Raw genomic sequence first — 24,360 nt, 5'->3', positions numbered from 1 at the left:
AGCAACATATCACTCCCCACTCCCCTTGATGTTGCTCCCAATGGCCTCAATATAGGTGGCCATTTTTTAATTTCTGGCCTGAAAGCAAGCTTTGGAAGCACAGAGACACTGTATTGCTCCAAGCAGAGCCTCCTGCAGGCTGCCAGTCCACATGGGGCTACCAAATAGCCAATCACAGCCCTTATTCGGTACCATCAAAGTAAAAAAAGGCAGGGGATACCTGATGTATGTATATGAACTGTGTCAGCACTTCTATTACAACAACATCTATTTGTTCTGTTGTGTGCATTAATGCCATAACTTGAGTATCTTTCAATACCTGAGAATGAAGTGCAACAAACACACTTAATTGTGCAATAGATTTGAGGTTGAAATTCTTTCTGTTGCCTGGCACAGCCTGGATTTCCACATAATAGAATATTAACATGTGCATTTTTCTTTAAGATCTTAATTGCAGTACAGTTGCTGTATGAATGATGTTTAGGGTGCCATGTGAAAAAAACAGTAGTACACTAGAATTTGAAAAAATATAGTATGGAAATTTTTAGGAATATTTCATCCCTTTGCCACAAGGGGGCAGCATTGTTTTTTTAACTTTTAGCTACGCCTTAACAAAATGAATGAAAATAATTAAATGTGTGAGAGTAATGTACAGACTTGCAGAAGGGATACAGTGACAGACCTTAAGATAATGATGACAGCAAAAATAAAACTGCAATATCCCAGAAAGACACTGGTGATAATTGACTCCAATAACCAAAAAGGCCAAGTATTACTGTTATTTCAATGTTTCTCTATTAAAAGAGAACCTGTTGTTTATGGACATTATCCATAAGAATCATACCTGATAATAGCATTAACCCCTGCCCCACAGCGCATATTTTGCTTAAAACGTTTTGTAACCATTATCTCAGCCCCCTCGCATGCAGCTGGCAAACTATCCTTTACTTAGCCATGTCTGCAAATATCTAGAGTGTTACAAGTCTGTGCACCTAGGGCATATTTCTGCTGGATTCCATGGCCCTGGTAGGTCTTTGGCAGATAATTGCTATAGCAAGCACAGTACGCAAATGGTGCTACAGCTTCATTTTTTTTAAAATAATTTTACAACTGAAAAAGTATCTGATGAATAAAAAATATAAATATTATATAAAACTTCTCCTTTAAAGTACAGGGTTGTTGTTTCTCTTCTTATGGGCACATATACAGTACATCCATCTGCCTTCTGTATCTCAAGAGGCTGCTCGCTCTCTGGTTGGAAATCATCCTATGACCTTAATCATAATTATTGCCTGCTTGCTTCCTTTTATTTATATTTATATAGCAGCTATTTTTTTCTGAAACACTTTACAGGTAAAATGCCTCATTCACTCCAGTCCCTACCCCAGTGTAGGGCACAATATAGTCTTCAATATTACTGATTTAATAAACATATAGAAGCAAACAGGCGATGGGCACTCTAAGGAAGTTTAACTGGCTTTCATGAATTACTTGAGTGCCCATTATTTCTTATAGCTTCTTTGTGGATTTCAGCTTCCCAAACATTAAACCTTGAGTCCTGTTTATGGTTTCATTTATTTAAACATGCACTCACCTCTGTAGGAAAATGAAGGCAGTAATACTTAAAGTACAACTGATATATAGCAAAGTTGGCATAGCAGTTATAGGATTAGTTAGAAATGAATATCTTAATAGATCCTGCAGTAGGGTATGTAAGGAGTTACCACTGCACTGCAAAACAAGAAGAGGAGAGAGCCTGAGGCAGGAGGCAAATGGATAGACCCATAAAACCTTGAAGTCGGGGAAATGGAATGGAATGAGGCTGTAGCAAGTGATAGGACAGCCCCTGTTGCACAGCGCTATAGGAGTGTCAGTGTTGGCTGCTAGTTAGTGCTCCACTCAGGAGTAAGGTTTATTAATTCTGAGGCAACACCTGCTTAGCAAAATAATTTTAGATTAGTTTGGATGTTTAGTAAATAACTAAGAACCACTGGTACAGTTGCAGTTTAACAACATCACTCTTTCCTCCAATTCTTTAGCATGGGCTTAGCATACAATACTTGCTGTACTGGTAAAGAAGCTGTGGCAGGAAGGGATTTTACTTAACTTCTGTTCCATATGGTTACATATGCATTTCAGTTGTTAAATTGTGTCAAGAGCTAATGTGCCTGGCAAAGGATAAAAAGGCACCTTCAATGTGTTTGATTCAAGCAACTTAAAGGAAAACTATACCCTCTCAATAAAACTATAAAACAGCTCATATGTAAAACCCTGCTTCAGCTATATAAACCATTTTCATGAAAATATACTTTTTACTAGTGTGTGCCATTGGGCAAACCTAAATAGAAAATTGCCATTTTAAGTACTAAGGGCCACCCCCTGGGATTGTAAAATTTACGGTGCACACATACATGCTAGGCCACATCAGCCAATTAGTGGACAGATCTCTTTTCTTGCTCCCACACTTCTTTGTTACAATTAGAGCTGAATTATTTCCTGTCAGGTGGTGTCTGAGCGAGCACACAACCCATCACAATATTGTGGCTCAATGGAAAATATGTTAAATGGATACTGTCGTGATTTTTATGGTGTAATTTCTAAATTACACTGTTTACACAGCAAATAATTCACTCTACCATTTAAAATGTTATTCCTGAACCAACAAATGTATTTTTTTAGTTACATCCCAGTGCATTGTACCTGTCTGAACACATTAGAACTGCTTTCAGGTAACCTATTGTTTCTCCTACTCCCATGTAACTGGAGGAGTCCCAAGCCAAACCTGGATTTCTTACTATTGAGTGCTATTCTGATATCTGCTGGGAGCCGCTATCTTGCTCCCTTCCAATTGTTCTGCTGATCGGCTGCTGGGGGGAAAGGGAGGGGGGGGATATCACTCCAACTTGCAGCGCAGCTGTAAAGTGTGACTGAAGTTTATCAGAGCACTGTCTCTGATAAAAGTTCTACTTTGTTTGAGCTCTGTAATGGTAAAGCTGAGCTCAGAAGAGAAAGGATAAAAAAATTGAAGCAGACAGCTAGAGCTGAGTTTCTATGGGAACCAGCAATGCCATCTCTTTACTGGCTGCTAGACTGGAGGGCGTGTTTAGTAATCTGAGCTTAGAACAACTGAGCATGCCCACAAGCCAACAGCCACAGCAAATTCCTGAGGGAGGGGGGTGAGTGGGTTACAGGAGGAGAAGGAAATCTAAGTGATTAAGGAGATGTTGCAGCCTTACTATTAACCTCAGGACAACCAGTGTGGCAGGTATTGAAAGATTTCAAAGAGGCTGTTCACTGGGGTTTACATGTCCTTTAAGAAGGCTGTGGCTATGGGTTAAGCAGTTCTTAGCCTGAACAGCATTGTGCATGGTGTTTCCAATGTGACAGAAATTCTGGAAGAGAGAGGAAGCTGTAGGGAACTTTGGTGCACAGAGCAGAAGCCAAGCAGCCTACTTCTGTAACACAATGCCATGTGTGAGAGCTGCAAGCATGGCTGCTCCTGCCACAAGGCGAAGTGAAAACCTTTAAAGGGTCCTAAAACTTTTTTGGTAAAAATTAGCCCAATAAATAAGACTTGTGGTGAAATTACTTTCTGTTGATTCTTTTTTCTAAATACCCCCCTTCCCTTTATCAAGAGGCATCTCATTATAAGATTTTTTTTAGTGGACAGGTAATTGGTTTTAGCAACATCTTCCTGTGCTCTGCAGGACCAGGAAGTGACATTAAGTGCTAAAATGAAACTGGTCTAAATTTATTGTTTTAAACATGAAATAACAGAAACCATAGATATCTCTTATTTAGATATGAGTAAGTGGATAATAGGCAAGAAGTATAGATCTTTTTCAATTAAAACAAGAGATAAAAAGTATGTTGAATACATGTCCTAGTCACTGAGCTCATGTTGAAAAGTGCTGTAAACTGTCCCTTTAAGAGCCAAATGTAAATTTTGTCAGCCTAGCGATTGAGCCCATAGTAACCCCTGGTCAGGCCTGATTTCATTTATTAGCCCTGTTTATTTGCAGGACAGTAAATCCTAGGACATGTGTTACTGACAAGTCATAGACTGGACTGTAGGTGACGCTGTTTGAATGGAAATGTTAATTGAATGCATACCTTACGTTTAAGTAAAAGTAAAAGCTGCTGAGGTGCCTTGCCATGCTTTTTTTCTGCAGGAGCCATTGTGTCCTGGTAGACCTTCAGGCTACTGAAGCATGATGTACAGTGTGAATTATTTATAGCTACTGTTGATCTTTTCTGGCATCCTTGCGGGCCGAAAGGCATATTTCAGGTGTAAAATGCTCCAACATGTCTATTTTTCAAGAAATATTTGGTTTTCTGGTGTCAACTTACTGTTAGGGGCTTTTACACCTTAAATAGTAGGGAGTGTGTTATTTATTGCTGTAGCCATAATAATTTATATGCACTCTTTTCATTTTAGGGTCTCTAGATGCCAGATACTTTTTATACATAAGAGGCATTGAACTATTAAGAAAAACCTTATTCCTTTTATCCTTGCAGTTAAGTCTATATGGACATAAAATGCAATAAAATGGAAGTTTTAAGATTTTCCAAATTTGATTAAAAAAAAACAATAACGTAGTTTGGTACTTTGTAGTGGAAATACATATTTATCCCTAGCCTCCCACCTACTTTAAACTTTCCTCCCAACTGCCCTGATTTTTGAGGCACAGTGTCTATTTTACCAGCTCAGCCCCCAGATTCTTACTTAAAAATCCCTTGTTTTCCTTTGATCTCCAGCAATGGACACTAAAAAAGATACAATGTTTCTGAAACTTAATTAAAGATACAATTGTAACTAATACATTTGGGGGAACTGAGACTTGCAGCTAAAAGGGAAATTTCACTTTTTTAACAAAACTGTAACAACACATAAACAAGACTCCAAAACCCCAAGAAATGTGTTCAAACTTTAAATAACCTTGCTTGGTCGCAAAAATAGGTGTAGTCAAAAAAATTAGGCATTTCTTTTTGTCCCTCTTTCCACTTTTCAAATGTTGGGAGGTATGATTGTGCACCAGGCTCCTTCTATGCCTTTTGTGGGGGGGTTTTACCACCCATAGTCACTATACATTGGGCCTGCAGGGGGCTGTTTGGGCCTCTGTGTACTTGCCAGGCCCTATTCTGAATGCCAGTTCAGGCCAGTATGTGTACTTTCCAAAACTACAAGGTATTTTTCTGGTCCACTTAATGCTTTCTTTGGCTTCTAATTTACTGATTTCAGGGCAAAGATTTGTGAATTTTCTATTGTGCCGCTGTGGTTATGGTCTGTATAAATCAGGTCCCTCCATAAAACTATATATATTTGGTACTCAGGGGGCCCGGAACTTTTTTATTTTTATGTATTTAGGCGTTTAGAGTCCTATATGTTGTTATAGAATTAGATCCGCGGCAGGAACACCGGCATTGCTCTCTTACTGGCCATTCCTGCACCAGTGCAGCTAAATCCACTGCCAGACAGCGAGATGTGAGTAGCCGTGCAAGGGTTAATGCGGTGCATAGGGGGGAGCCAAAGCGAAAGCTCTCAGCCTCCCTCCGCTACCGCTCTCTGACGTCACCAGCCATCGTCCCTCTGCCTCCCAGTCGCTGTCCGCAAGCACAGTGCTGAGCCGGGGAGCCATGTCCGCCAGCCCGGGGTACGGCGATGAGAAGGGAGGGAGCCTGGGGGAGCCGGAGTATGGGCAGGACCCAGCCAGCGGGGGCATCTTTAGCTCCGACTACAAAAGGTACTGTGTGTGTCTTTGCAGCACCAACAGCTGACTAGCGGCACCAGCCTGCCCTTGCCAGACGGATATACACTGGTTGCTCACAGGGTAACCCTATTTGTCCAGTTGCTGCAGTCCTCTTTGGCAGACAATGGAGTTCTGTGCTGAGGTTCTGCTGCTGCTGGGAAAGGGGGATGGTTCCCTTCTGTATATGGAGCAAAGAGGGGGGCATTGATAGGGGGAGAGAGGAGGGTACGGGGGAGGGGAAGGAGATGAAAGAGCCCAATTGCACCTCTCCTCTAGCTCTTACAGATTGCAGGGAGCACAGATGCGGGCAGTTTGGGATCAGGTTACAGTCAGAATAGCTTCAAAGATAATCAAAGGGTAATAGTGAGAAAGCTGTGTAAGGTCTATTTTTATGTATTTCTCTGTATGTAAGTAAAACGCCTGTGTATGAGATATGCTACTTAAACAGTGTAATTTAAGTAGATCCGTGTATTGTAGAACTGAGAAGTCAAGGGCCCACCAGAGAACCCAGTATAAAGGGAAACTAGGGACCAAGAAACTATTTTCTTCTTACTGAGCCTAAATATACTCATGTTTGAGTCATTGTTTGTTCACACTTTGCTGCTTAATACAGCCAAGTACAGCACTGGCTTTCATAACAGTTTGCTTTCTAGACTGGAGGAGTAAGTCAAATATTTTATACAGAGATATGAAAGCAACCAGTGTGGCAGCTTCCACAGAGACAGATTAAGGACTAATGCTATGTGGGTAGCTGTGTGTTCTGCAGCATTATATTCCATTGCCTAGAACAAGCTGTATTAGTACACAGAACGATGCAGTGATACACACAGACAGACTGCAGAGTATAGCAATAGCACAGACAGTGTGCGCTAAACAGACCACACCTCTCTATCCCTGTGCTGTTTACAGCCCAGAGCACCTTGAAACATTTTTTAAAGATACAGAGTATTAAAAGTATTGAGAATCTCACACTTTTTTGTATTGTAAAAAAAGGCCTAGAAATACTGCAGGGAATAAATAAACACATTTAGAACCTGGAAAGGTACTAAAGTGTTAATACCCTGTGCTCCAGAAAGGGGGAAGGGTCTGTAGACCAGAGCATCCTGCTGAACCCATTCAAAAAACTGACTAGCATGGCACCTCAGAGGTTAAACTCTCAGATGGAGGGGTTGAGCTGAAGCATCTCCATCCTCCTCCTCCTACCCTTCCCTGATGTCAATACTGATGCTCTGCCTTTCAGTCGCTGTCCGCATGCACAGTGCTAAACCAGAGAGCCATGTCTGCCAGCCCGGGGTACAGTGATGAGATGGGAGGGAGCCTGGGGGAGCCGGAGTATGGGCAAGACTCAGCCAGTGGGGGCATCTTTAGCTCTGACTTCAAAAGGTACTTTATTTACACCTGACTAGTTGCATCAGCCTCTTGCTGCTAAATTAATAAAGACCAATTGCATCCCTCCTCTAGCAGTCACAAATTGCAAGAAGCAGCAGATTCAGGCAGTTTGGGGTCAGGTTACAGTAGGAATTACTCACTGCAAAGATTTAGGTAATTTCATTGGTATCTGTATAGAACTAATTTCTATGTATTTCCCTATAAATAAGTAAAACACTTCTGTGTATAATTTTCTGGCCAGAAAGTGAAATTTTAGTAGATTTGTGAAGTGTAGCACTAGGACATAAAAGAAATAATAAATAAAGCCAACAACAGGGAGATCATGAAGTATATATTATATATTGTGAAATCAAGTCATCAAGAATGCCCTCTAGTGGCCAAAAAGAGGGAAAAATTACCATTTAAATATATATTCTTGCACAGATAATAAAGTTAAAAATATTGATAGTTTATTTCAATCCATTAAAACTACTTAAACCCCATACAAATAGCCTAACACATTTCATGCTTATCCAGCACTTAAGGTCCCCATACACGGCCGATCCCAGCTGCTGATATCGGTCCCTTAGACTGATTCAGCAGCTAATTGGCCCGTGTATGGGCACTACCGATGGGGCTGCTCGACCAATATCTGGCCTGAAATCTGACAGATCTCGATCGGGCAGGTTAAAAAATCTAGTCGGATCGGGGACCGCATCGGCTCATTAATGCGGTCCCCGAACCAACTTTGCCTATACCCGTCGTTATAATTCAATCGTTTTGGCTCAGTGTATCCATGTTTTAGAAATGCATTGTTCACATTTTACTGATTAATGTGGCCAAATATAGCAGGCACTGTTTTTCAGTACTGTTTGCTTAACATCTTTCTTTTAAGGTCTAAGTGAAGTATTGTATTGTGGCAGCTACCACAAAGATAGAGTCAGCACTAATGCTATATGCACAATCGTGTGTATTGTTTATTGCATTATTCCCTAGCACAAGCCATGTGACACAGACAGACTGCAGAACATAGCACACACAGACAGTATGCACTGAACAAAACAAGCCTCTCTATCCTTGTGCTGTTTAAAGCGCACATTATATGATTGTTTTGGAATGAAGGTCTGTAACCTCTATAGTTACACCACTGGAACTATGCAGAGATATAATGTTAGGTGGGCATTTATGCAAAGTCCTCTTTCTTAGGACTACGTGGAACATCATTTTCATGCAGCGCTGAGGTTCTGCCAGTATTTTAGGGTTAGCTAATTATAATGAAGAGAGAACACATTTTCACATTTAAAAACCAGAAAGACGGACATAGTTTAATATGCATAGGTGTGGCCCACCTTTTAGCCACACCCCCATTTATAATGACCATAAAAAATTAAAAACCAAAAATTATTAAAAAACCCAGACATGCCAGAAAAATAACTGCAGAAATGGTCAGTGAACACACCATTTACCCCAGACATGCCAATAGACCAAAGCAGAAATGGATAAATTGAAAACATTACTTCTCGCGCACTTTCACAAGGAGAATACCACAAGATTGTTTTCCAATGCTCCAAGGATGTATGTTTGCCCTGTAGTGGATGGACAAGTCCAAAAGCTGGTTTAATGAGTCATTTGTCAAAGGGCAGCAATCTGTGCCACTGCATATTGCTGCTGTCCTATAGAATGCCTAAATACAGTGCCTTCTTGCAGCCCAATGTTCTTATGTTTTGCATAGTTATAGGCCAGATAGTAAACCACACCACCCACAGACAGCACCTTTTGACTCATACATCATTTTACATAATTTTGAATTTGATGTAACCTGTTTTTATTAGTATACACCTAACCTTTGGTGTTAGGTCTACAATTGTTATTAATGTTATCCTTTGTTGTTTTCTTCTTTCTCCTCATCTCCCATTGGTTGATGTATTGTGCATTTATTTTGATTGGTGGTTGTGCCTTTTAAATATTTCTTTGTGTGTAATGTTGTTTGGTGTTGTTTGTTCTATGACAAAACATGTAAGGTTATCATTGTTTGTGTTATTTAAATAGAAACTTATGTACATTTGACTTGTACATTGCCACCCCTAAGTTTGTGCTGCAAATCTGGGCCTGAGTGCCAAGCCCATATGCTACTACAGCTTGTGTTGATCTTACGTTTCTGCCTATTGTTTTAATCACAAGAACTCAATGGTTTTTATTATTTCTTGAGCTAAACAGGGCATACAGGGAAACTGAAGCTACTCCATGTTTGATCCTTGTGAGGCAGATAATTAGATTCCCAGAACACAGATAACAAATGGGGAAGCGATAGGTGTATAATGGTAATATTTTTATCTATCTTCAGTTTCTTCAAGCTTCAGTTTCCCTGTTTAGCTTAAGAAACCATAGCTTTTTTTGTAATTAAAAAAAATAGGCAAAAAGTATGTGTGTCACAAGCTCTTTTCAAAAACTCGTGTTGAAAAGTAGGTATAATGTCACTTTAACATTCCATTGATGCTTTTCCCTTGGACAGGCAGGTGGCAGTGTCCTCTCGGTATGCTTGTGTACACAGACATACATATATTTTATGGCACCAGCCACAGAAAATATGTTTATATTAAAACACATACAGTATCAGACTGAGATGCCAGGGGCCCACCAGAGAACCTTGGATCTTGGGCCCACTGTCTATTATTCATCCTTTGCTCATTTAATCTCTTTATTATCCTAGGCTCTTTGTTCTCAGAAATAGGTAATGACCATGAAGCAGGCCACCGGGAGTTTTCCTGGTATGCCAATGGACCAGTCCAACTCCAGCAAATAGTTAGAAGCAAGAGGGCCCACTGACACCTAGGCCCACAAGGAGTTTTCCTGGTATCCTGGTGGGCCAGTCTGACACTGAACACATAAAATAATTCCTATCACCACATTATCATAGAACAGTAGAAAAATGTGCTGTAAGTGTCTCCAATCAAGCAAAGTACAGACTGACAGAGCTATAACCTCTGATTCTGCAGGTATCATGGCCTGATTCTCCCCTAGAACTAAGCCCTAAAAAGTTATCTGCTTCCATAACAATCTCCATTCGAACTCTATTTTGTGACACAGAGACAGTGCGCATTTCTTTATAAACCTTTAAATGAACAGTACTTCAGGTGTCACTGCAGTGCAGTAGTGAGGAGATGTGTTTTAACTTTTTTTAATGTATATATTTAGATAAATAACATCACAGTCACAGTGCTGAAAAAATGCAACACAAAAGAATAGATATCTATGTCCCAAAGACCATACAATCTAGATTGTTAGAAGGGTTAAAAAGCAATAATAGATGGTGAAAATTTCTGGATTAGGAAATACTGAGTAAATATCTCATTACAAAGGGGCTGACACAAGTGCAGAAGGGTACACCCAAGTAAACCCAGACCGCCCCCAAAAAAATCATCATAGGGGCCTGATACATAAAGCAAGCACTACCTGCCAATCCCTCCTATTCCCCACCTGCCTGCCTGCCAGGTATGAGTGGTAAGGAGGGGGGGGGGGGTCTCTAAATCAATAGAGGAAGCAGACCCTGCGGTCCAGACCCCCCCCCCCCCCCCATAGTTGCACCACTGGGCCACACATTTGGGGCCCTTAAGATTCCATGCAGTAAGCACTTGTTACTAGCCCTTCTGGAGCTCTATCTGCACACTGCTCCAGAGAGAATCTAGAGTTATGTTAAGAATACAATTACTATCAGGTGCAAGGAAGTCCTAAACATGGCATGGTTAATGGCTTGAATTCTTCAGTACACCCCAGTTTGCCAATCTGAATGACAGACAAGTTAGGGGTATTCCAGAGGACACACACCTAACACAAATATTTTGGACCTTGAATATTTCACGGTTTTTCTAAATGAGTCCTTGTGTCTGCAAGAGAAAAGGATTTTTCTTTGGGAATAAAATAACGAAGAATTAAAATAAACATTTGGGTTTAGTGCTGTGCTTTCTGGAAATATCTGCTGATTTAGACCAGGTTTGAATTATGTACATCCTGAACTGCGCATGTTTGTAGATTAGACTCATTTGAGTACACGTGGATCAGAAAGGGAATTTGCAGTGTGACGACAGACGCCACTGCTACAGACTGATTGAGTACTTCTGTTTACAGAAGGTGGGGGCTTTACAGGTGGCTGAGGACTGATGTGGAAACCATTAGCATAAAATAAGTCAACCCCCCTGCCCCCAAAACGCTTCCTTCATAGTTTTCCTAAAATCAGGAGGAGACAATGAAATTATATATATAAGACACATATTTTTATTTATCAAGGCCCTCAGAAAAATAATTGTTCCTGGAGGGCCCCCTCTCAACACATACTTGGATAGTGCCTTAACCCACCCTCCAGTTCCCTCTGCCTTTAGTACCTAAACATTTCACCATCTGTTTGTCTTTTAATATTTTATGTCTGTTATTTTCAACTTTCTCTGGATCATTTCCAAAACCCAGCAATCACAATGGCCCTTTTATGGTGGCGTTTTAATTTCAGATGAAAAAATTAGTTGGAATGGTTATATGTGAAGCTGAGAAACACTGGGGGAAATACAGTACAGTCTTGAGGAAAAGTTCTACTGATCTTTGCAATGTAAACTGCCTGAGAAGTATTTTTTTTTACAAGTTGATTTTCTGTTTATAACAAAGAGACACTAATTCAGTGTACAGAGTGCATGGAGACAAGCAGTGTCTTGGGACCCACCAGGCTATCTGAGATCCCACCATCCGAGGTGACCCTGTAGCTACTGATACCCTCTGACCAGGTGGTAGCTCCACAGTTCCCACAGTGCCCTGCATCAATTGCCCCATCACAGTTGCACCAAAAGAACAGGTCGTGTATGTCATTCATACACCACCACGTAATTCTTATGCAAATGAACCCTATAATGTATTGACATTCGGTGAAAAAACAAAGGGTGCCTATAATGCTGGGGAACCCTGGAGCTACTGATTCCTCCTGGCCAGGTGGTAGCTCCACAGTTCCCACAGTGCCCTGCATCAATCACGACAGAACAGGGCACATACGTCATTCATACACCAAACACTGGAAATAATTCCAGACAGACTTCAAAAATATTTAGCTCCACACACAGCACAACTGCATCAGATTCATTGCCCCTTTGATCCCATAATGGCAATGGAAATGTGGGGGAAAAAATGGCGAATGTCCTTGAAATTGCACTTTGCTCACTGCACTTGCGGAGGAACATGTGCCCTAGTGTGTAAGTGAGAGTAGCAGCATTTTGAATTTTGCTCAGCTTGGATGCCCTGGCACACAGCTCTGATGACCATATTGCTTTGTAAATATAATGTAATATAAAGGATGGTTGTTGGTAACCCTTATGTAAGGTGTGGGTATTGGGATGGAAGGGTCAGGTGTTTTTGTATGGAGAAAACATATGGGTTAAATAATATTTAATGTGTCTTGCAGATCTGGTGTGTATAAGTGTGTAAGGAGTATGAGTGTGTGTGAGTAAGAGTGTGTATAAATGTGTGTGTAAGTATGAGTGTGAGTATGTGAATGTGTGTATAAGTGTGTGTGCAAGTGTGTGTGTGTGCGCCAGGAGAAGGGGGTATAAAGGATGCTGTATGTATTCTGGAAGCAGATCTATAACATGGGTGCATGGACTGGAGGTCAATCTTTGAACACAGGGAGTTGTTACAATGAATATATTGTGAGCATATTGTATGGTCGGAGAATAAGATTGGTTTCTGGTATTAAGGGCTGCTGTTTGTTAATGGGAGCTGTTTAAAGGACATTTAAAGGTGTATTTCACTGGGGGGGGTACCAAATATTAGGAACCCTTCAGTGAAATAGATTGCTAAGTTTTCTCCTCTGGCTGGTGCGCCTGTTAGAAGAGAACTGCACCAGTGCTGCGCCGGCATTTTACTTACCATCCTACCAGTGTCCAAGGCATCCCTAGCGAAAATCTGTGTTCATGCATGAACAGTAAACCTGGTACATCTACTGTACTGTGCATGTGCAGAACGCCAAAAGCACCAAAGGATAGAAGATTGAAGGGGCAGAGATGCTGGTACAGCACTTAGGTAGCTTTTCTATGGGCTGTGCAGTTTCCCCTTACAGGAGTATCCAGGGGCGGTTTTGGGCACTGAGCCGCCCGAGGTGGCTCCTCCGATGCTGCCCCCCTCCCCAGTGCTTAACTTTACAGTGCCGGAGGGGGTCCAGGGGGGAAAATTACGCTCTCTACACTAGCAAAGGCGAATTTCCATTTTAAAAACTGAAATTCAGCTCTTTAAGTTACTCCTGATAACTTTTGGGGCGCTGCCGTGCCTGGGAGTACCAGCCCATGGTGTGCCTAACATTTTGGCACCTTCCAATGAAATATACTTTACATGTCCTTTAGGTGTTACTGAGTGCAAAGGTGTGCATGGGGAAGCAAGGGGCTTGCAGATGGGAAGTGAGCTGGAACTGAGCAGGGCTGCCTGTGTGAGGGAATGAGAATGACAGCAGTGTTTGTAGCACAGCATCTGAGCTGAGTCATGTTCACAGAGATGTGTATATGTGGGAGTGGTGTGAGAAACTGGAGGAGGAGAGAGACCTGCAAACGTGGCTGAGAGAGGGGTGAGCCAACAAACAGGGTCGAAGGAAGACGAAAAGGAGAGACAATGAGCCTGGGAGGAAATAAAAAGAAAAGGGAGAGGATGCAAGAAAACAAGAGGCAGTAAAAGGAAATATTGAAGGCCGAGGGAGTGCAGTAAGAAAGTAAATGGGTAGGAGGGGATGGATGATGAGAGAATAAGTGGAGAGGATGATGAGAGGCTACACGTGACAGAAGTAGGGATAAAAGAAAAAATCTCAGGAGTGTTTGTGAGAAAAGGATAGCGAAGCAGAGTCTAGAAAGAAGAGCTGTAAGGGTGTGGGGGGGGGGGGTAAGGTGAGGAGGGGGTTGTGTGCAGGGGAGGAGTGTGCAACTTGAGCCTCACTATAAAGGTGAGTGTTCCATACAGCTGCTGTATAACATAGAGGAGGACATGTGACTGAGAAAGACCCTCAGTCTTACAGCACGCTGATCTTCTGCCCTGTACAAAGAAAAAGGAAACCTCACTTGGCATTGAAACCCCCTGTTTATACAGAGTTGAGGGTATAATATTATTAGTTCTATCATCCAAACCCTGCAAAAGGTGAAAATATTTAGGACATAATACATGGCCTCTATGGATTTCCCCACAATTTCACTTGACATCACAGCCTGGAATTGCCTTTAGATGATATTCTGGGAATCGCACCACCGGACCTGACTAAGCACACTGGCTGTCTCTATTTAGGGTCTGCTTTGGACAATTCTCTGCCCATTTCCCATCAGTATTTTATATGCTTCACACCCAGGATTTGCTGGACACCTACTTTGCATCACTGATTTGGATTTGGTTTGGTCACACTGGGCAGTATTGCCACAGCCTGGCACTGTGAGGTTGATCATTACCACTACAGGTGTCTAACTGGAAAAGGCATTACACTTGCCATTGGCCCTGGTCACACAGAAGCTAATGTTAAGCTCCTGTTCCTGAATACACCAAGCATATTTTTATTTTCAACTGGTGCCCATCACCCCAGATTAATCCAATGCAAAGGCTACTGCAACTGCCAGTGACGGCAGTGAATTTGGTAAAGAACCACAGAGCAGAGGAGGCCAAGAGTCCTGTTCTGAGTCCAGATGGCGGGACCCAGACGTTCTACAATGCACTACAAGTGGATGAGCTGCGGCTGCTCAAGTCTCCCGACCAGGAATCTACCCTGGAGAACAGTGGAAACAGCACCCAGTGTCAACCAGTGCGGTATGCAGTAATTATGCTGAGTGTATATAAGAACATTTTAAGATAAGGATGACAACCCAGCTTAGTTGTAAAATAAGTAAAAACAAACATAGATGCTTACCAATACCTCTCAGTTTTTTCTAGTCACATGGCTACATTCATATAAAATGTAACAAATGTCTGTATAGTGCTTGTGATATTGTCACAAAACTATAATGCACTGTACATAATATTGTTAAAAGGCACCAAAACTGGAATGCAATAAATAATATTATAATCTTACATTTATGGCAGCTCTAAGTTTGTAGCAATATTAAGTAGAGGGGCATTGTAAGAGCATTTGTATTACATGTGGAGATGGGCATCTTAGAATACACATCTATATAGTTGTATAGGCAGATTCCTTTGGTGTTTTGTATATGAAATGGAAAGAATATTACTTGGTACATACAAAGTGTTATTGTGGTGATTCCAAGTGGGAAACTTTCTCTGTTCCACTGTATGTAAGACATCCTGGATAGGCCCATTCTCTGCTTGGCCATAGACATTTTGCTCCTACATTATTTTCTTTTATTTGCCTCTTTCTTACATCCAGCCATGAGCATTTTTCTTTCATACACATGCAGTTTTGTGGTTCCATTCATGCGCATCAAGATTGTATGGGGAAAGAGATGGAAAGTAAACAGAGGTGATGACAAGAAGCAAGGCCCCTCCACATTTATCATGGGTTTGTCAGTATACAAAAGTCTAGGAAACATTAACGAATAGATATTGTCAGATGTGCATCTTATTCTACATTTAGTGTTATTTGCTGGGAAGCAAGTACATACATAATGGCAAAACTGATGATCTTGGGTCTTGTTTACTGGAGGACTATGAGAGTTCCTGCATGTACAGGTAAATATTAATCTAAGGCCTTTTTTGGGGGGCAATGATGGGCACTGTTTCAGGCAAACAGTATTATTAAAACAAGGATAGTTTGCAGTTATTTATTGGAAAGGCAGCCTTTAATCTTGTTGTATCTGCATCAGCTAGCTTGGTAGTGACGTTAGAAACTACACAAAACTTTCCATCTGGAGACTCAGGGCCAGATGTGGCACTTCAAGTGATTTTATACATTCTTCCCCCCCAGTCAGTGATGCTATATATTAAGTTTTGATGTTATAAACAGTCTTTCTGTGTGCTTTGAACATTGTACCTTTTATCATAATGCATTGTTTGTTATGTTTATTAATTTGCTTATCTTCATTTAAAGTATAACTTGGTATCACACTGCCTCCAACTTTGGTTTTCTTTCTGTTTGAGTGCTCTCCCTCAATCTTGTCACTAAACCCATGCTTTTTCCTTTTTTTTTTCTTTTAATTCTTTCACGTGCACATAAAAATAAACACAAGGTTAAAAACATTTTTCAGTGTGAATATAAGTATTCGTCATGGTTATACAGAACTATACATCTAGGCTTAGGGATGTACTCGCTATGTGCGCTCTTAGGGAACACTAACCCAAGAGTTGTCGTGGTTACCATCTGAGGCCTATCATCTCCTTTTTATCCTTGTGCAATCAAATACCAGTAATAAATATTTCACAGGCCAGTGTCTAGTTATGTAGCGTCCACGGAAAGGTAGCATGTACTTAACACTTTCATTTCCAGGAAAAAATGAACAGTGATATGTCACAATCAGACAGTTAATGGCAAATATACCTGTTTAAACTATGGTTCTGGCTTCCAATTATTTTCTTAAAAAGACAGCAAATTGTGCAGGAGTATCTTATTGTGCTTTCATCAAGTGTAACCCATACAAATGACCCCAGCGCGTATACATATATATATATAACACTGTACATTACTATAGTATTTCATGTTGTACTAACGTATAGCATTGTATGCCCATGGCTATCCCTCACATTCCACTGTCTATTTAGGCAAAAAAATTTGGAAATTTGGTGTAGCTGTTTTATATTTCATTGCCATGATTTGTTATGCCTTTTTTTGTCATATTTTCTGCTATTATATCTAGTGTTCATTTTTTTGCAATCGTGTATTACATAAAAATGTCTAGTTTTTAACCAGAGAAGTGCTGAACCCCTGAAGGTGATACAGCAGTAATTGAATCAAACAAAACTCAGTGAAGGGCTATTGTACTCATTAAAGCCCATCATTTTTATTTTCTTAGATGATGATGCTCACAGTACACTATAAAACAAATAAGAACTGATTCTGAAGAGTCTTAAAGGGCTAATTACTCGTAACTTACTGTAACATACAAAGCTATTTTACTGGTGCCAAAATATTACTTACAAATTATTATTTACTAGTTACACAAAATGGACTTCTTTCTATCTGCATTTAGAGAAATGAGGGGGTTGTGGTTTGGCTTGTCTCACTCAAAAAAAATACAAGTACACCATCTGTTCTAATAAAAAGTGTTGGAGTTCTAGTTGTTCCCATAGAATGCTTCACCTGGGCAAGAATATGGCAGCTACTAGAAATATGTATCAAGTTCAAGCGTGCACAGAGTAAAAATCAAACTTTAGCATACATGCTCACCTTTTCCCCAACTGTGAAATGATCACTCTCTTCCAACTAGCAACAGATGAGAGGTATTTATTAGGGAGCTTTCACAAAATATTTGTGCTTAAAGAGACAGTATATACTTCTTTACAGCTTGAGCTCAATAAATAGGGCTTGTGTAGAACATACTTTTGCCAGTTATTTTAATTTATAAGATAATTGACAGCATTTCCTCTCACTTCCTGGTCCTGGAGAACACAGGAAGGGCTGAACTAATTACCTGTTCACTCTCTGATAATGAGCCCCTCAAATACTAATGCCTAGAGAAAGGTGGGGCTTGTTTTTCGAAGCAAAAGAGATAAGAAACTATGAACAAATTGCCCTGTTTAGAAAGGAAATGGGAAGATGTTCAGTGAAAAAAACCTTTCAAATTAGTGCTTTAGAATGGCATAAAATAGGAAAATAAGGATTTCTTTAATTAAAAGAAGAGGCAGAATGCATTTTCAACACAAGTTCTCTTTACTGGGCTAAATTTTATGAAATGTGTTTTTAGGTGTATACTGCCCCTTTATAGAGAAATTTTTTTTTAATTCTTTTCAGAGTTATCTTTTTTATCACAACCCATAGCCTTTAAATATTGAAATATATAAACCTAGGAGAAACAGCAGCTTACATTAAAAATATAATTAAATATAATTACATTGAAAATATAATTATTTAGGGGTTTTATGTGTCAATGAAGCAACCCTCTCAGCAAACATATTGCTTACCTATAGATGCACCATTATACACCATTGCCACCATTGACTTCTTAAGATCAGATTGACCCACAGTTAAGAGAATACAAGCAGAATATACAGTTTTTACATATGTATACTTTCTTTAGTTGAGCTGAAGGATAGAAACTGCAATACATCTAAAATGTTAAATAATAATAAGAACATCTACTACTTGTGGCATGTGTGTTGCTTATTAGAAAGGAAAAACTTTGCTTACAACATGAGCAATGAAATCGATATAAGACTATAAATTCCAAGTTGGGTGTCTACAAAACAATAACAAATTTGATTTCTCAATCAAAATATAGCCCTATATCTCCTGAAATGGCAAGATATTAACATTTTAAAATTTTATACTTAAAAAAATGAAGCAGAGATAATGGTGGGACCCCTATATGGTAGTGTTGTAAACTATTCTTTTCCTATACAGGTATGGGATCTGTTATCCGGAAAACTGTTATCCAGAAAGCTCCAAATTACAGCAAGGCCTTCTCCTATAGAGTCCATTTTAATCAAATAATTCTTTTTTTTAAAAAAAATTATTTCCTTTATCTCTGTAATCATAAAAAAGTACATTTTATTTGATTCCAACTAAAATTTAATTCATCCTTATTGGAGGCAAAATAATCATATTGGATTTATTTAATGTTTAAATGATTTTTAAACATTATGATGTTTTAGTAAACAAAGTATGAAGAACCAAATTATGGAAAGACCCACTTATCCGGAAAATCCCAGGTCCTGAGCATTCGAGATAACAGTTCCCACACCAGTATTTGTCTAAAACAACCCACATATAGTTATAAAGATCATTCCCATAAAGTATTTTAACAACTACTCCTGACAATTTAAAGCCACATTCAATAGAAGAGATGAACTTCCATTACTGTATATCTGCCAGGCACAATTAGATGGCTTTGTAATCTGAGGAAGTGAAACCAGTAGGTCAGTTAAGTTGAGGAAGGTGAAATTACCTCCTGATAAACATTGGAGTGCCGTGGGTTCAGCTCAGTAGCACTGACCATGTATAAATAATTCTTTAGGTACCATGTTCTGAGTGGGACTTAAGCCTGGTGTAAATACCCAAATGTATAACTGTTTATATATAATCATGTTACATGAGTTATTTAGCACCACAGCCCTGATATTTTGTCTACCTATTCACCTGAGTGTGAGGCTGGAATTTAGGACCGTTGACTAGACACAGAACTTCATGGAACTTATCACATTGTGGTGTCCATCTAAGTTTGCTACAGGTCTAATGAACAATCAGCAGGTAGATTTGCTGGTCAACTGTTAAAACACATCATCTTGGTTGCCATGGGTTACTGCACCTTGGCCAATTTTGTGCCTTTTATTATATATAGGGGTAACATTAGAGATTGTTTACTCTACATTTTAAGGCCTTAAGGCTTCTTCAGCCTTCATATCAAAAGTTCTGTGAAACTGAACAGTATCCAAATAAATTTATCATGTATGTGCATGTATGACAGCGTAACACTGAACAGTACCTATGTGCAGAACTCCTTTCTAGAAGATGGGTATGATTTTTGTGAAAAAAATAATATATGAAAAGAATATTTTTACAATCACATTTTCTCTTAACAAAACTCATTCAACATTTCTCATAAATATGAAAATTCAAAAAAGACTTGATGATGGCTAAGGTCGTTATGGCTTTTTGTCTGCGCATTTGTAATTCCTAATCCTAAATTCATAATTTGCTTTTACGAAAAACAGTTGTATTCAGTAGAATTCAGAACCATGGAGAGGGAACCTTTTATTGCAGTCAGCAAATAGCAATACATCTTAACATAAATAGCATACGGACATACCTTTTTGGTCCATCAACCATGTTTTTTTTTGTTTATTTTTAGACACGATGACCTGAAAGAAATGCTGGACAGTAATAAAGATTCGTTGAAGCTAGAAGCCATGAAGAGGATTGTAGCTGTAAGTTAATCTTACCTCTCTGTTTCACCAGTGCTCTGTAACATCTAGCTGAGTTGCTGTTGTTAATGTGCTCTGGACTCATGGATCAATCTCTATGCTTTGCAGATGATTGCAAGAGGGAAAAATACCTCTGATCTTTTCCCAGCTGTTGTGAAGAATGTGGCATGCAAGAACATCGAGGTAAGGGGGGGAAATAAAAAGGTGCTATAACATCTCTAGACTAAAATACAAAAAAGGTTGTGAGATCTAAGTAAAGATAAAGTATAATGGAAGGGCAACTGATCTGGCCAATTTAACTAAAAACATACAAAAGAGAGGGGACTGATCAATGCAATTTCCCGGTACTCGTATTTTATTAGCGGTTTATTGTGTGCCAGTGCCAAGTCACCTTACCAAGTCAAGGTAAACCTCATATGGTAGCCCTAACTATTTACCTCTGTTCATAGGCTGGCCCCTTCCTGCTTGGTTGAATGTTTTAGGAAAAGTGTCTCTTAAAACAAGCATGGGTCTAATATGCCTGGCCTCTGTATCTTTTATATGGGAGAGGGCTACAAGACCAACACCCATTTTAAAGCATAAGACCACCATTAAAGGATACATATAGAAGTTTGGCTCCAAAGCAGCTGAACCTAAATTGGATCTAATGTGTGACATTTCAGAACAGTTAAATGTTTTTCAAGAAGACTGAAATTCAATTAGTATGTAATAATTATACAGAGAAGACACAAAGATCGTGAAAAGGATTTATGTAGAAATGTCTTGTATGTATATGCCTTTATTATTAAAATTAACAGGGTCTCTATAAAATCACTATAGTGTATAAGAAAATAAGAGAAAAATATATTTCTCTTGTATTCTGAATGTTAGATAAGAGATTATATTATAGCAAAAATGATTTAGCTGTAATGAGCGCCCAGACATTAGCCCATAGGAACACAAAGCTTTAGCCTGTTGTACCATGTTTACCCTTTTTCCTTATATTAAAATGTTATTTTCTAATTTTTTAGGTGAAAAAGTTAGTATATGTCTATTTGGTTCGATATGCTGAGGAGCAACAGGACCTAGCTCTGCTCTCAATCTCCACCTTTCAGCGTGGGTTAAAGGTTAGAGGTCTTTCCTTATTATATATGACACTGTGAACAGCTATGGGAAGCATTTTGTAATAGAAGTGGTGTAAAAAGGCAATGCACTTAATATGTCAACTCAGATTAATTATTTTGAGCATACTGGACCAATTTATGAAATATCATGGGAGAAACCTGCCCTTTATTGGCTCTGTGGCTAGTACAATGCCATATTTCTTTAAAGGGAAAGATTCTTGCATTTAGCAGTAAAACAAACAAGATATAATTCTTTGTATATGTCATTAAGACACACTCTAGATAAACCTGAATAGTTCTCCAAATGTTTGCAAAATATCTGACAGGAGCAGTATCTGAAGCATTGATGAAAGGCCAGCTTGTATGTAGGTGATTTAAACAGATGGCATGTTACTATTGCTGTGAATAGATTGTTTTGGAAAGGCGATAAACTGTATGCTAAAATATTACACAACTTTTTAAGAAATTCAAAATAGCTTCACCTGTAGGAGGAAACATATTTTTTGTCAAGACTGATTTAGGGAAAAGCCTATAAGTAAGAGTGTTTTTCCTCCCCTTCTAGGACCCCAACCAACTGATCCGTGCCAGTGCCCTACGTGTTCTCTCTAGCATCCGTGTGCCAATCATAGTGCCAATTATGATGCTAGCAATAAAGGAGGCAGCTTCGGATATGTCTCCCTACGTGAGAAAGACGGCAGCGCATGCTATACCCAAGTTGTATAGGTAAATCCATGCTATATATCATTTCCCAGTAACACACATTGTATTTCCTGCAGCCAAGCTGCACGTTATACACATGGCCTGTAGGTTTTTCCTACACTTTAAGCAGTTTATCAGGACTGCCCAAACTGTACACTTCATAGTTTAATTGGTACAAATTGCATGTTTCAGGCTTGCACTGACTGAGTTTATGCTGTAGAAACTGGACCAAAACTAGGGTGAAAGAACTGGCATATTAGCATGTATGAAAGTCTAATTTGTCTCCTAGTATATTTCTGAACTGCAGTTCCCAACAGGCAATATGTACCTTCAACAGCTGGAGGGTTGCAGACTAAACTTTTATACTTTTATCAAAGATAGTTTTTGTGGAAAAAAAACAAGTACCCTGTATGGCATGCACTACACCTAAGTCAACCCTGCACTTCCGTTAAAAGAATAATACACTAATTGATCACTGCACTCATATTGTACCATTTATTAAACTGTACAGATAAAATAAGTCATGGACAAAATACCGGCCATACCGTTCCCCTATCTATCTCACTTTTTCTGCTTGCCCATTGCCATAGATTCAGTTTTGGACTCTCACCTTATCATTTTCTCCTTCTCTTTCCTCCAGTCTGGATTCTGACCAGAAAGATCAGCTAATTGAGGTGATAGAGAAACTTCTTTCTGATAAAACTACAGTAAGTTGACTGTCTTGCTGAAATCTACTGATATATAGACTTGGGGATTATTAAGGCTTCTGTAAGTGCAACATCAGTAAATTTTTCCACAGCCCTGCCCATAACACCAAGCGTTCCATCCAGTTAGGCTGATGATATGGGGTTAATGAGTTAGGAGGCACATGCAAGGACTAAATGTCATGCTCTGCTAGTGTACTGGCAGGTAAGCTGCTAGGTGACACTGGTTCACAGGGATTACCATGGCACAATGCTGTGCAGATCACTCCCCAAGCAAGGTTATGGCCAATGAATGTTACTCCCCTTAATCCACAAATGCAATACTATCAGCACCATTTGCTGGTCCTTATATATATTGATTGACTAGTGTTTTGATTAATAAAAATGCTATTTTAGTAAAGAAGAAGATAGAAATTGACTTCCCTTTCTTCTCTGCTTAGATTTGTATGTAAAAAAAGTAATTGTCAAAAATAGATAATATATAGGCAACCTGTGGCGCATTGTATGTTGTCTAACTATAGTACAGCCTTCAACTTTGAGGTGCAGTTCTACGGCATCTGATTGGCTGCAGCAAATGTGCCATTTCCATAGTTACCTGTATGTCATTTTAACATAGTGTCTATTTTCCAAATGCTGCTTAGTAATCAACTGTTAACTCTTAAAAATGAATGGATGTCATATACAGTTTTATCCAAATAGGAATAAAGCAACAATATCTGTATGGTTGCTGAGGGGTGTTCCCAATTTTGTATTGCAGTACTTAAGACACAAATAGGCACAAACAGGATATAATATTTCCTGAAGTGATAACCCACCACAGAGATCCCAACCCCTCTAAAACCCAAAAGTGTAGTGACACCTAGTGGAAAAGCAGCAAATGACAGAGTTCCTACAAAACAGAATAAATATTATAAACACATAGTCCAAATCCTTTGTTCTCAGTCAATAATGTCATCCATGCTTATAATCCAATGTGTTTTTAAACCAAAAAAACTTTATAAAGTACATATGTATAATTCATTTATAATACATATATTTTTCAAGAATAAGTGTAAAGAGTTCATATTCCACACATTGAGGTGTCAATAACAATAAAGGTTAATATAGTAGTATATTATACTATCTGTAGAGAAGGAAAATTATTGTCATCTATATTCTCCTTCACTAATGTTGGATGTGAATGGAAAAATATACCTCCCTCAGAAATTTTTTTGCAGTGGGACCTGGAGCAAACAACACATACAATCCCACGGATTGAAAGGAAACCATGATACTATGTCTGGACCACATGGACCAGTTTGCACACTCCTTAAGCTCACATAGTAATACAACTCCTTCCTCACCTTGTTCCTTGTGATGTGATGGATTCAGGCCTGAAGGCCAAAATGTTAGGCACCCCCAAGTGACTTAAATCACTTACCTTTTACCCTGGGCTGGTGCCCCTGTTAGGAGAGAACAGCACCAGCCCGGGGCTGCAAGCGCTTCCTTCTTCCTTGTTCGTGCGCTTGCGCATGCGCAGTAGAGTGAAAAGCCGAACTTTAACAAAAAAGTTGGCTTTTCACTCTACTGCACATGGGCCGGCCCAGGGATTTTGATAACAGAAGGAAGCGCTCGCTGCAGGTATCCCAGGCTGTTGCTGTTTTCTCCTAACAGGGGCACCAGCCCGGGGTAAAAGGTAAGCGATTAAAGTCACTTGAGGGTGCCTAACATTTT

General features: G+C 39.5%; 1 protein-coding gene across 11 annotated transcripts in view; it reads left to right on the top strand.

Annotated features, from left to right (window-relative positions):
- The first annotated feature begins 5,560 nt into the window (after window positions 1-5,560).
- ap3b2 (adaptor related protein complex 3 subunit beta 2) overlaps window positions 5,561-24,360 on the top strand; it is a 40,570-nt gene continuing 21,770 nt past the window's right edge. For 3 of the 11 annotated variants that reach the window (XM_018091947.2, XM_031897675.1, XM_031897673.1), the window contains exons 1-6: window positions 5,561-5,744; window positions 20,069-20,144; window positions 20,250-20,324; window positions 21,152-21,247; window positions 21,807-21,967; window positions 22,584-22,650. In XM_018091947.2, coding sequence (XP_017947436.1) covers window positions 5,638-5,744; window positions 20,069-20,144; window positions 20,250-20,324; window positions 21,152-21,247; window positions 21,807-21,967; window positions 22,584-22,650 — 582 coding nt within the window. In that variant the 5' untranslated portion in view covers window positions 5,561-5,637. 11 annotated transcript variants of the gene reach the window in all.

The sequence above is a fragment of the Xenopus tropicalis genome, chromosome 3 (assembly GCF_000004195.4).
Source record: "Xenopus tropicalis strain Nigerian chromosome 3, UCB_Xtro_10.0, whole genome shotgun sequence".
Classification (NCBI taxonomy): Eukaryota; Metazoa; Chordata; class Amphibia; order Anura; family Pipidae; genus Xenopus; species Xenopus tropicalis.
The sequence above is the reverse complement of the archived record's forward strand: the minus strand, read 5'-3'. Positions and strand labels throughout refer to the sequence as shown.